Source organism: Balaenoptera acutorostrata, chromosome 20 (genome assembly GCF_949987535.1).
Source record: "Balaenoptera acutorostrata chromosome 20, mBalAcu1.1, whole genome shotgun sequence".
In the NCBI taxonomy this organism is placed as follows: Eukaryota; Metazoa; Chordata; class Mammalia; order Artiodactyla; family Balaenopteridae; genus Balaenoptera; species Balaenoptera acutorostrata.
This window is the reverse complement of record NC_080083.1, coordinates 7,731,771-7,745,655: the sequence shown is the minus strand read 5'-3', so window position 1 is coordinate 7,745,655 and position 13,885 is coordinate 7,731,771. Positions and strand designations below refer to the sequence as shown.

At 54.0% G+C, this 13,885-nt stretch overlaps 1 protein-coding gene across 3 annotated transcripts in view; it reads right to left on the bottom strand.

Moving 5' to 3' along the window:
- Positions 1 to 13,885, bottom strand: part of STX8 (syntaxin 8) — a 262,491-nt gene that overhangs the window by 14,108 nt on the left and 234,498 nt on the right. Inside the window, exon 8 of one of the 3 annotated variants that reach the window (XM_057536812.1) lies at positions 1,668 to 1,726. The exons of the other annotated variants lie outside the window; for them this stretch is intronic. Coding sequence (XP_057392795.1) covers positions 1,683 to 1,726 — 44 coding nt within the window. The 3' untranslated portion in view covers positions 1,668 to 1,682. Of the gene's footprint in view, positions 1 to 1,667; positions 1,727 to 13,885 lie in introns of those variants that run through there. 3 annotated transcript variants of the gene reach the window in all.

Sequence of the window (13,885 nt, the reverse complement as noted above, 5' to 3'; positions counted from 1 at the left end):
CTCCACCTAGGCAGGAATCCCACTGCTTCTTGGCTGGGGGAAAGGTTTATATTGTGCAACCTTTTTCCTTAAAAAACAGTGGAAACGAGGGAAGCAGACAGACCGAGGTGAAGCGTCAGGGGCAACTGCTGGCCCTCCGGAGCCCAGGCTTACCCTAAAGACAAGGGGGAGGACTGCGTTTCTGAGGAAGGGGGAGAAGACAGGCTGAGTGGTGGCTCAGGAAGAAGTCCTGCCGCCGCCGCTCAGCCAGGATTGGGGCTGGGAGGGCGCGTGGGGCTGAGAAGCTGCCTGTGCGGCCCGGCTTCTGGACCAAGGCTGCGATAGCCCAAGGGGAGGCCCATATGAGTGGCCCCGAATTTTCAAATCAGGGAGATTATGAGAAAAGCAGGACAAAGAAATCAAGAGCACTAACTGGCTGGGAAGGAGAAACCATACATCGGGTTTGAGTTTCTACGCGTGGAGCCTGCGGTCCGACGGAAGCAGCCTCAGGCGTCACAGTCACCACCGTCTCCCGCTTGGGTCACTGCAAGCACTGACCAGCCGCTCCCTTTACCCAGTCCTTTCCCCGCAATTGAGCTGGAATGGACATCAGATCAGGTTGCTTCCTGGCTCAAAACTGTCCAACGGCTTAAAATCCCCGCTCCTCATGGCTTTTTTTTTTTTTTTAAATTTATTTATTTTATTTATTTTTGGCTGTGTTGGGTCTTCGTTTCTGTGCGAGGGCTTTCTCTAGTTGTGGCAAGCGGGGGCCACTCTTCATCGCGGTGCGCGGGCCTCTCACTATCGCGGCCTCTCCCGTTGCGGAGCACAGGCTCCAGACGCGCAGGCTCAGTAGCTGTGGCTCACGGGCCCAGTTGCTCCGCGGCATGTGGGATCTTCCCAGACCAGGGCTCGAACCCGTGTCCCCTGCATTGGCAGGCAGACTCTCAACCACTGCGCCACCAGGGAAGCCCTCCTCATGGCATTTGAAGGCCCTGCGTCATCTGCCCCCTGCTACCCCTGAAGCCACACGGTGTCCAGCGCTCGGGCCATCCTGACTTTGGTTCCTCCAACGTGCCCTGCACCCTCCTGCCTCCCGGCCTGGACCCGTGCTGTCTTTCCTGCCCCTCTTAGTCTAATCCCTGTTCATCCTCCAAAATTCAGCATCAGTTTCCCATCGTCCAGGAACTCCTTCGTGACCTGCAATGGACCGTGTTCCTTCTGTCTCTGCAGTGACCCTTCTTAAACCACGATTTGGGTCCTCAGTCAGTTACTATCTGCATCCGCCGCTGGCACGTGAGCGTCTACGGCAGGGACTGTGTTCAACACCATGTCCCCTGTGCCTGGAGCAGAGCCTGGCACACGAAAGAGGCACGAGACATTGTTTTTGCTATAAACGAATAAATGCATTGAGTATCTGGAGGGAACATGAGGAACCCACGGGAAGGACACAGAAGAGGCAGGCAACAGGGAGAGGGGAGTTAGGAAAATGCGTCAAGGGGTCCAAGAGAAACTTCAAAAGATGGTCAATCCCAATTACAAACCCTGCAGAGACCCCAGGGGGACGGGGAGAAGCTCCCGGGCTTCGGAGACGGTTCACAGCGCGGCGTGGGCAGAGAGAGGGTGGAGGCCTATCGGAACCATCGTCAATACGCTGATTTCTCTTTCAGCCGCTGATTATTCTACCACAGACACCGTGAGTCCTACAAATGGTGCCACAGGAAAGGTACGACGGGGTCCACAAGACCTGAGAAAAATGAAACGCACTTCACCTGCTGACACCAGAGACTGTAACTTGATACTATGTGATAAACTGGTTTCTTGTCCAAAGATGAAAAGTGGGACTTTGAGATCAACGACAAATAAGACTGACATTTCAAACTCTTTCAGAGCAAACAGGGGTCCTCCGGGTAGGAGGTTTCCAGCAGGCTTAAGTAAACCGGGGTGCGCCCAGGGTCAACTGAGGAAGTCATTCTGAGGAGGCAGGTGACAGGGATAAGCCAAAGCCAACTGCAGCCTTGTGGATTCTTCTGGGTCAAAGAGTAGATGTGTCCATACCTTATCACTGCAATGCTTTCTCTTTAAGAACCTGGGCTCTTCTGGAATGTGAACACAGCTCTGGCACCTTCCTTGAATGGAGTCTCTCCCCTCTGAGGGATGCTTCAGAAAGAGAAAGCAAGGGTCTTTCCAAGGCCAGGGAGAGCTAAGCCACGGCGTGCGGGGACTATTCAAAGCGGGCCGGGTTGCCTTGCTCGAGTCTCCGCAACAGGTAATTCTTGCCTCTGTTTTTTTATGAGGAAGCTGAGGTTCTAGAAAGCTAACTCTCTTACCTAACGCCCCACAGCTGGTGAGAGGAAGAGCTGGGATTGGAATCCAGGTGGGACGGACCCCTCGGGCCACGCTCTTACCCTTTCTTACCCCTGGGGCCCGTCTCGGGGGGATCCTGATTCCCGACACAGCGTGGGGTTTATCAGAGAGAGAGAGGCCCAGGTGTCTTTGGGCTGGAAAACTGAGGTAAAGAGTTTCTTCTTTATTTTTCCTTTTCCCATTTCTTTCCTTCTTCCTTTGGGCAACTTTTCATAGTGGGAAAATTGAAACAAATACAAGAGTAGATGGGAGAGTCTGAGGAACTGTGATGAACTCTCATCACTCAGCTTGAACAGGGGTCGGTTCGTGGCCGATCTGGTTTCATCTGTACCCTCACCTGCTCCCTGTCCCTGGTGTATTTTTTTGGAAGCAACTCCCACACACGTTTCATCTACAGATACTTCAGTAAGTATCACAAGGCATCATCAGAAAATCCCCCACACCACCACCACGCAGAACACAGAGGGGCTGCTATTCCTTAAAGACAGAGGCAGGGAAGAGCCCCCGACACGTCAGATATAGGAAGGTGGTTCCACCTTAGAGGATGAGGGAGACCAAGCCACCGCCGGCCACCGGCCACAGGAGGGACAGGCAAAGCAGCCCGCCAGCGTGACAGACAGAACTTCTTTCTCTTGCCTCAGAGTACGGCTTAAACCTCAGGGGGCCTAGTCATCCATCCGCCCCCCCCCCAACCCCCCTGGCTAAGGAAAGGTTGGACATCTCAGACCCGGGAAAGACAGTGGAACTTCTGGGAACCTACCAACCACTGAAACACTGAATGCTCTCTGCCCCCAAACCCAGCACACAAACACCTGGCGAGGCTGCGGGCGCCGGCAGCCTTCCTGCACACGCCCCTCAGCTCTGCGCGGGGCCTGCTGGCACCTGGCGGGGCAGATTTTCCCTTCCAATCCCCAAGTGGCCCTGTCAGGGGCAGGCCTGGGATGCCAGAGTTCCAAGAGTGGAAAAAAGCCGTCCGTTTCCTTTGGTCAGTTTACCAGATTGAGTATTACTCAACCACTTATAATATTTACAAGTCCAGCTCATGGCAATTACCAAAAGATGTAAGAAAAACTCCTTTGCAAACGGGGAAAGGATGTGAAACATGGTCTCTCAGGGACAGTGTTGTGTTTGCTGAAGATTGTTCATCGGGATTCATGGTCCATATTTTTTCCAGCGAAACACTGGAAACCAGCAAATTAGCGAGGCTGTGACGCCAACACGGCTGCCACAGTGGGGCGTGGGTAACGGCTCCTAGTGCTCGCTGACGAGGAGGGGGGGGAGGGTGTGGGGTCTGGCTTGTCTTTAGAGGGTGGGAGCAGGCCTCTGTATTGGCCAGGTTGCCCCTTAGGAAGCTGCAGGAAAACTTCAGTGATCAGCATGGTGGGAGAGCAGGGGGGAAGGAGGGGAGAGCAGGGGGGAGGGAGGGGAGAGGAAGGGGGATGGAGGGGAGAGGAAGGGGGATGGAGGGGAGAGGAAGGGGGATGGAGGGGAGAGGAGTGGGGGAGGGAGGGGGAGGAGGAGGGAGGGAGGGGGAGGAGAGGGGGAGGGAGGGGAGGAGGAGGGAGGGAGAGGAGAGCAGGGGGATGGAGGGGAGAGCAGGGGGGAGGGAGGGGAGGGGAGAGGAGGGGGGAGGGAGGGGAGGAAGAGGGAGGGAGGGGAGGAGTGGGGGAGGGAGGGGAGGAGTGGGGGAGGGAGGGGAGGAGTGGGGGAGGGAGGGGAGGAGTGGGGGAGGGAAGGAGAGGAGAGCAGGGGGGATGGAGGGGCGAGGTGGCAGGAGGGAGGGGGATACAAAGGCCAGTTTTATCGAAGCTTTTTTGTCTGGTTTTTGCTCATCACAAGGAAAGCCGTACTGGCTGCCAGCTGTGGTTGGTTGTTCAGAACCAAACTGTATATTCTCCTCTTGTGTGCTTTGTTCTTCACACTGGAAGGATAAGGGCCCACAAACAGCTCTCATTCAGCCTCTAAAGATCCACAGAGGACACTTATGAAAGACTCCTGGAGCTGTTTTTTCCCCCAGTTGTGCCCATCAATAGGTGACATTTGCTTATGTATTAACCAGTGGGTTCTCACTGATCAAACAGAGTTTTTTGCAGCAGGCTCCTGAGTTGAGGGGGGGAATAGCAGAAGAAAAGACAAAACTGGAATATTGGTTTTCAAAAGTTCATGTAAATGTTCCCTTTAATCCCGTTACTAGGCAAATAAGCTAAGAAAAGAGTAGAGGCCGTGCAGAGACGGTGAACATATTGACATTCTGATTTTCAGATGGAAGGGCTGAAGAATGGCAGTTCCCCTTGAGCTCACCGCTCGGCCCACACCTGCCCACTCGGGAGCTGTGTTTGCGTCTAGTCGGCCACGGGGCGCGGGCACGAGCCACCTTCCTCCAGCCCACCTGGCGACTCGGGCTGGGCTGGGGGCCTGGGTTTGCACAGGCACAGTGCAGAGACCAGCCTCTGTTCTCTCCCTGCTCGTGAATCTATTTCACACCACAGTTCCACATTTGAATTTTCCCCAAACTGTGCTTTCATCAAAACACTGTGCAAGAGTCATCTCTGATTTGCTGAGTCTGGTTTTTTTCTTATCTGGCACTCAACCCATCCCGCCAGGCTCTCCTTTCTCCGCTGGTGGGGAAACCTTCCTCTAGCGGCTCCAGCGGGCTCCCCCATCCCCTCAACAGACCTTCCATCCATCCTCCTCACCCTCCTGCCCGCTCTGCTTGCACCCTCATCCCTTTCTCACCCCACCCCAGGGCGGAGGCCACTTCCTCCACAGAGACCTCGCCTCCCACAGAGACCTCGCCTCCCACAGAGACCTCTCCACCCACAGAGACCTCGCCTCCCACAGAGACCTCGCCTCCCTGGGGTCAGAGAGGCGCTCACAGCCGGGCCACTGCTCTCCGATGACTGGCCTCCACCTTTCAATTCTTATCTTACGTATTCGCGCTTCTCTCCTTAGGTCACAGGCTCTCCAAAAGCAGGCACCGTGCGGTCTGATGTGGCGGAAGGGGCACTGGTTTGGGGACTCAGGGAGACCTGACTTCAAACATGTCCACTTTCTGGCTATGAAACGTCGGGAGAGTTCCTTAACTCTGAGTTCGGTTCCCACCATCTGTAGAACAAGCCTAAAAATATCAGCTTCCTAAGCTTGTTGCGAGGATTCAATAAAACGAAGTACATAAAACTTCTAGATCGTAACTGGCACTCCATAAATGGCGGCTGTGATTACAGTGATCTTGGCTCCTTGTATAACCCACGGCCCACGGCCTTGTGTGCGGCAGACGAGCAAGCCGGCCTCCTGGCTCAACAACAGAAATAAAATGCCATTCGTTCCAGAAGAGAAGCAGAAACAGGGGAATGCCTGGGTGGCATTTAGTCGAGAACCAGCCCAATTCTAGCCGAGGCCCGGGGGCGATGACGGGCATCCAGGACAGGTGGGACGCGAGTATCTGGCAGCATCCGTGTCGGTTACTAGCCACAGGAAGGGCAGCTGTGCCGGGCGAAACGCTGGCTGTGGGCACCAGGCGAGAGAAGCCATGGGAAAGTGAAACGTGAAAGGCCTTTGAGGAAGGGCAGGGCAAGGGTGTGCGCTGAGGACGGGGCTGCCGGCAGCAGAGGGAGACGGTGAAAGCATACCCAAAGGGGGACCTAGAGGGTGTGCAGGGGGCCCAAGGGAGCTCCAAAGATGTGCCCGGCATCGGGACACATCCTGCCGTGCGGGGGGTGGGCGGAGCGGGACTCGGGGGCCGGGGGGCCTGGGCACTCTAGCTGCGATGGCACGAATGATGCTAATGACGATGAAAACGACAGCATGGCAAGAAGTACAGAAGTCAGAGCTCCCGTTCTGCCACAGGGCGCACGTGCTCTGAAAGTTTCAGAGTGCTCAGATCCCCAAATTATTCTCACCATCGGGCAATGAGCGGGTAGAACAACGATTTCCCCCAGTTTCTGGGTGAGAAAGTCGGGGCTCAGAGGCGAATGAGAGCCCGTGAGGGCGGGAGCAGCCGCAGGACCGGCGGGGGTGCAGCATCAGGCTGGGAGGAGGCAACCCGGGGGCCCTCGGAGGTCCTGCCGCGTGAGCGGGAAGGCCAGGGCTTGGGACCCAGCAGTGACGGCACAACCCCTCAGAGAAATACACCAGAAGGCAAAGACCATGCCTAGGATGTGCCTATGTCCTGGTTCTGACCGAAAACGGAGAAAACTGGAATTACACAGATCTTCGCTTCCCCGCGGCTTCATGTCACGCCAACGGACCGCGTCCGTGACGGCGTTTGTGTCTCTGCCTTTCGACGAGGTCACAGCCTAGGCACACAGCGCAGCGCACGGGGAGGACTTGCCGACCCCAGCCCGGCCCCTTGCTGGCCTGTGCGAGCTGGCTGCTCAGGGCCTCTGTGTTCCACGCCCGCAGGGCCGACACACGTGTCCCCAGGCTGCGGGAGGGTTACGTGACGTTCCCCGGCCAAGGGCCTGGCACACACGGGTGCTGACGCTGGCTCCATTCTGGAAAGTGCCAGCTTCCTGAGGGTGAGAGCTGGGGTCTTCTCCGAAATGAGTCTTTGGAGGGATGAACCTGGTGCCCCTGAGTGTGTCTGGGCTGGATTTGCGCTGAGGTGACGTGGGAAGCGGAGAGGCACCCTCCTGACGCTGGCATCTCACCCCTGTCCTCTGAAGGCCCAGGCCCCGTGGGGAGCGCTCACCCCAGGTCCCGGGTGGGCACCCCATTTCAATGCGGACAGGAGGTCCTGCTTTGTGTAAATAGAAAAACTCGACAAGAAGCAACTCTGGAGAGTAGGGAGCTGACTGGGGAGAGGAGAGCAGTGCAGAGACACATCTGGGGGCCAGAGGCAGCGCGGTTCTCAGCAGGAAGCAGGAAGCAGGGAGGGTGACCTGAGAGGAGGGGTGGGGAGGAGGGAAAGAGGACTTGCCTAGAAACAGGAAATTAAAAGGAATTAGGACTGCAAGAGACAGGGCAGAGGAGCCGGATGGAGGCCTGGCGAAAGGCGGGCTCCCGGGGTCTGGGATCCAGGAATGAGGGCCTTGCTGGGCGTCAGGTGGCCCTGTCACAGCCATGGGAGCAATGAGGCTGACACTCGGCTCACGGAGACCCAGCGTGAGGACCTGAGAGCTCATCCCACTGGCCCGGGGCAAATCAGGTCCCAATGGAGGGGTCAGACTTGCTGGTCAAGTGCCCTGGCCGAGGGCACTGCCCAAGCAACTTAGATTTACCCACACCAGAGCCAAACTCAACACAATCTACTGAGTCCTTATTGCGGGTCAGGTCCGACAGGGCAAAGATACACGTCATCTCTTTACGGGTCTCCCGGTCTCATGAGAAAGGCAGAAAAGTCGACCCATCCCTGCCTCCCCAAAACAAAACTAAAAACCCCCGCAGAAGACATCGTTCCCTGGAGGGAGTGTGTAAAAACTCAGCCATTACTGTTGCTTCCTGCACAGAAAGTGCTGGCTAGTTTCTAGGCCCCATCTTTGTTCTTAAAGTGTTATTCATTTCCCGTCCCTGAAATAAGTTCAGCCCGGCAATTGCCATAATTCAACAACAGGATTCAACTGTAAATAGATAATCCTTCATATCAGCAATCCAAAGCAGCTTATTATAAGTTGTCAAGTCAATAATTTAATGCCAATTCTCCGGTGCATCAACATTTGCTAAGCAATACCCCCTCTCTCACTGTGCTGCGCTGTTACCCCTGGGAATGTGAACCTGGCTAGAGTCTGGCAGAAATTCAAGCGTCTCTGAAAAGACAGTCAGGAGCTCGCTTATGGATACCTTGTTTTGACAATTCCCTCTTGATGAAGTATCAGAAGATTTCTGGATGGCTCCAGTCAGGCTATGGATTCACCACTGCAAACCCCTTCGTTTGGGCCCTATGGACTGGGAACCATCACCTGGCATCAATTAGGGACAACGGGCAAGGTGGCAGGAAGGCGCTGCTGCTGAAGTTCTAACTCAGGTAGAGAAAGGCAGGGAGGGACGGCCGTCAGGAGAACGCTTTCTCAATACGTCAAATGCTTACCCATCTGCTGTGTTTTGTTTAAAGCAATTCATTTGACCAAGATGCAAAGGCTACTTGCTGGTAGATCTGAACTGAGTGTCTGAGTCTCAGACCTCAAAGGAACATATTATTGGCAGGGGAGGAAGCAGTGGCCATGTCTGTTCAACTTGCTCCTATGGACACAGCTGGTGGGTCTAGCGGTGGAGCCAGTGAAGTGAACCAGGCTTTCTTCTCCAGGAATTTTGTGATTTTGGACTGACAGAGTTGGGGTTCAGTCACAGTCAAGGGGACGCTCCAGAGGGGTACTCTACCAACTCCGGCTGGAAGGTCCCAGGCCTGCCCATCTTCCGACTCTTCCTGAGACTTGGTTGGCCCCATCATCCCTTAGATTCTTGCAAGTAACCCAACGTCATTCAAATAAATTACATGTTCTTCAACCTAAACGAGCCAGAGTCATTTCCTCTTACTTGTAACCAAGATCTTTCAGTAAAGACACCATCAGCAAAAACAACTATTCGTCTCTAATTATTTGTAAAAGTATCAGAGTCACACGAGAACAATTTCGCCTTACTGGTTGAGCGTTGAAAGGACGGTGCAAAGGCATAGCTCCTGGGAGCCTAGCATCTTGGGCTGCATCTAGCACCTTCCTCTGAATGGGCCGAGGTCCCACTTGAAACAGCGGTCACCATTAAGAGACCTTCTCAGAGACCAAACTCTTCTCTTTCACAGTCCCATATCCTATTATCTTGCAAGTATTCTCTGATTTGCTAGAGATGTCCTGAGGAATCAAAGTGAAGAAAAGCTGCCCTCAAGTTCTCGGGCAAGAGGTATTTAGAGCCAAGGTCAGGGCAGGAGAGCCCCTGCCGTAAACAAGGCTAACAAGAACACCGTGGATGGGGTGAACTAGGTGTTCAGAGCCTCCCCCTTGGGGACCCCTCTTCCCCAGACACACTGTGTAGGGCCCATGGGCCGTCTGGATCCAGCAGGTCCCAGGCGAGCACACATTGTTCCTGCCACCACAGTCCTAACAAGAGCCACCTGTGCCACCATTAGTGTTGCTGGGCACGTGTATCCTTTATACACATTACACGTGGAGCCGCTCCATCAATGTTTAATCCGCAAATGAAACAGATGGTCCCTACTCCCAGTGTGGTTAGGAAAGCAGAAACAATGCCGATGTCCTCTGGGTTCTCTCTCTCTTGGCTTCTGATTTATTTAACAAACATTGATAGAACACGTGCAGGGTACCAGGCACTGGGGATACAGCAATGAACAAAACAGAAATTCCTGCCTTCATTGAGTTACTATTTGTGTGTGTGCGTGTGTGCGTGTGTGTGTGTGTGAGAGAGAGAGAGAGAGAGAGAGAGAGAGAGAGAGAGTGTGTGTGTGTGTGTGTGTGTGTGTGTGTCGGGGGCGCAGCAGGTGAAGACAGACAAAACCCCAGAGCTAGAAGGGGTTAAGTGCTATAAAGAGGAACACAGCCCATCCCTTCCTACTGTACAGGCCAAGGGGGAGCTCAAAGGCATACTCTCCTCTCCCTCAGCTTCCAGGAGCACATGGGGGAGGGGGTACTAATACTTTCCAGAAACCGGCCATCCCATGGTGGGATCTGGAAACATATTGCGGGTGAGATTAAGGTGCCTTCCTACATGGCATCAGGAAACTGCCATCCTTGAATGTTAATAGTATGTAAGCTTAGAAATAACACATGACGAGAGTTTGCTGGAATGAAGGGTGATGTAATGACAAGTGGAAACAGAAAGGGGACTTATTGTGGAGTGTAGAAAAGGCAAGCTGGAGAGGAAGGACTTGCCAGGGCAGGGGGACCCTGGCCAGCGTGCTCTGTCACTGCTTGGTCTGCGGGGAAGTGTGGTCCGGGTGACGAGGCAGCGCACTGCTGCCTGGGTGGCCACGCATCCTCGAGGGGCCGGTTTTGACAACTCCACGCCCCAGTGGAAAGTGTGCTTCTTAAACAGAGGGCTGCTGCCTTGACCAGGGGCCCTCTCACTTTCCAGAGCGCTGGCCACCGGCTGGGGGCTGAAGTCGAGAGGAAGCCAGGGGGTGGTGGTAGGAATGGGACGACAGAGTAGACACAGGATGTTACCCAGAGTTTGGGAGGAGCCGGTTAAATCCATCTCGGCTGACGGGGGGATGGCCAGCGCTGTTCCTGGTGCTTTGGGTGGAGAGTCACTCTGTGTCCTGGAGGCCGTATCGGCCCCCTGCCTAGTCTCAGCATTCCTTTGGCCCCCAAGGTGACAGGGACTATATATAACCAAGAGCCACAGTGGGGAGGGTAGAAGGAAGATGACTGCTAAGAGCTGTGGCAGAAGAGAAAAATAAGGGCTGAGGAGAGCAGCCAGACGTGGTCCTTTCGCTTGAAGAGCCGAGTCTTTTACCAGAGAACCAGAACATATGTCCTGGTTCCTCAGTTTGGCTGTGAAGCCTGTCCCCAACATCGAGGCAGAAAAACGAGCCCTACTGTGATCTGACGGTCACCCCTGCTTTCAAGTGATCACCGTTAAGTGATCGTAAGCTCTCTGTTCCACTACCCCCCAGCACTGTGTGTGTCACTTCCCAGTGGTGCAGCTAAGGGACGGAAGACGTGTGTGTACATGCGTGTGCGTGAACACATGTTTTCCCTCCTTGGGAGGCCGCAGAATATAACAGCCAGAGCCGCACGTGGGCAGAGACGCCAGATGGCTTGCGTTCAAATCGCAGCTCTGTCACTTGGGGAAGGAACCCAATTCTCTGAGCCTGGAATCAGAAGAATGCTAACCCTGAGCTCCCCGAGTTGTCATGGAGACGCAACAAGGTAAAAACGCTTAGTGCTGAGCACGCGACCTGGCCCACGGCATGTTCTCAACTGACGCTGGCTGCTGTTGTCACCTACTGGAGACTGGCTTTGCTACAAACATGGCACTCACGGTCCTCAACCTTCGGATAGGAGGCACTCTGACCTGCCCCGTCCGTGACGCCTGAAGCCTCCGGTGCTGCCCACATCCCCCCCCACCAATGCCCGACACCAACACGCAGGAGAAAGGGGCCTCCGAGGGGTATGTGGCCAGCCACCCGCCCTCAGGCATGACCACTCAGGGAGACCCAGATATGGCTCCCACACTGTTCTTGAAAATCTTCTCTATGTCACTCTTCAGAGAATCTACCAGGAAAACAGATTTTGAAATTTACGCTCATGCAAAATTCTCCAACAGCGTGTATGCCCTATATGCACAAACATAAAAATATACTTATTAACAAATAATAGATTAAGAGCTCTTCAATAAAATGTAGCTCATATTTGCTCTATCAGAAGGGATGTGCGATTTCTACCCAGAGTGCCCCAATGGGCTCCTCTTTCAGCTTTGGGACATGAATTTAATGAATTATCGCTGCAGTGAGATGCTTGGCTGCAGGGATGGAGTGAAAACTATCCAGCACCCTGGTCAGCTGCTAGCTTCCCATTAGTAGAAGGAGAGTTGTAAGCCCACGGGCATCGCCAAGATGGGTGGTGTAAGGACCACAAAGACTTGGAAGCCACTCTGCACTGGGTCATGGAAAAGGGCCTCTTCCCCAAAGCAGCCGCGGGCTTGCAGTTCAATGTAGGAAATACCCAGGACCGGTCAGGATGCAGAGCTCACACACCCAACGCACGGTCTCACCCTAGGACTCTTCACTCTGTGGAGTGAAGGTGCCCTTCCCGCCATCTTGGGGACCCCCGCAACAACGCCCCCTCCACCCAGGACTGTTCTCTAACATTCTTCACGACCAAGACATCCTTCTAAGAACAGTGTATCGTCTGAGGATCCATAAAACTTGACCTTCACAGATGGAAGGGGCCATCTCAGTAGTGCCAACTGTCAGTGAGGCAGGAAACCATGGGTTCCTACGTGAACACGTGGGGTGGACACTGGTGCCCTCCAAGCCCCTATGCAGCTCTAACAGGTGCCCAGGGTCAATGAGGTCACCAATGAGCTGACTGAAGAAAGAAAAAACAAAAACAAAAACGGGTGGGACTTCCTTGGTGGTGCAGTAGTTAAGAATCTGCCTGGCAAAGCAGGGGACACGGGTTCGAGCCCTGGTCCAGGAAGATCCCACATGCTGCAGAGCAACTAAGCCCGTGAGCCACAACTACTGAGCCTGCGCCCTAGAGCCCGTGAGCCACAACTACTGAGCCCACGTGCCACAACTACTAAGACTACTAGTAGTTGTGGCAACTACTGCCCGTGCTCTGCAACAAGAGAAGCCACTGCAATGAGAAGCCCGTGCACCGCAGCGAAGAGTAGCCCCTGCTCACCACAACTAGAGAAAGCCCGCACCCAGCAACGAAGCCCAATGCAACCAAAAATAAAGAAAAGATCCTACTTCTCAAAAAACAAACAAATGGGCAAGATCAAGATCCCCAGCCTTATGTTCTAGAATACGGTCAGCCTAAAAACTGTTGAGCAAGGATTCTACTGGCAAGAAGAATCAACAGAAGTATCTGAGGCCCGAGGATTCATGGCGGCAGAGCTCAAAGACCGGGAACCAGCTGATCTGAAGGACCGGCCTGCAGGGGTGGCCTACGACATGTGGCCCGAGGCCCTTCCAAGGATAAGGCAACCCAGGAGCCCGGGAATCCAGGTAGAAGTCCTTGCCTTCTTTCTTCCTCTGAAGGTGGTCAGTGTGTAAGGGGCTTAAAGAGACCACAAAACTGCAGTCACAGGAAGGCACCCTGATGGCCACGGAGTGTCATGAGCCTGTTCCAGCCAGTGCCGGGTGTTTGCCTCTCACACCCTGTCCACAAACACACAGGGTGTCTGCCTTTCAGTTGTGTGTTGTGAGCGCGGATGATAAAAGGTGTTTGAGGACAATACTGAAATGATGTCATTAACTTCTCCTTCACCACTCTTCTGAAAAAAAGTAGAATAGGCCATTCAAAATGTCGGATTTGGCTTTGAAATATTTGTTGGCTTGCATGCAACATGGTCTGTCAGATACTTCAGAAATCATTTCAAAGCAAAATAAAAAAGTGGAATTCTGACACATTCCCAAAGAAACGATCCAGTTTTCCCACCCTGGCCTCTCACTCAACATGCCGCCCTCTCTCACACCTCCGCGCCTTGGCAGGGACTGTTTGCATCGCTTTGGAGCCCTCCGCCGCCTTCTACGCCGCCGGCACCCCGACACCGGTGCTGGGCCTCAGCTCAAAACCATCTCCTCCCCCAGGGACACCATCTCTCCCGTGCCCAAGGCGGTCTGTGGACCGCTTTTCCTGGGCGGCTCCTGCATATTGAACACGTGCCTTAGAGAAATTGACTTAATAGTTGGGGAAATTAACAACTGATTGGGTTCAGGGTTTACCTTTCTGATGGTCTGAAATGCTTTGAGAGGACAGATCCTGTGTTTCCATGTCTGTGTCCCCAGCATGCTATCCACGGATGCCCAGGACAGATGTCATCTAATACATGCTCGACACATACATATTTTTGTTTTGGTTGAGTGGATAGCACCTCATTGTTTAGATTCAAATACTGCTTGGTATTTTAAGAGTCAGTAGTA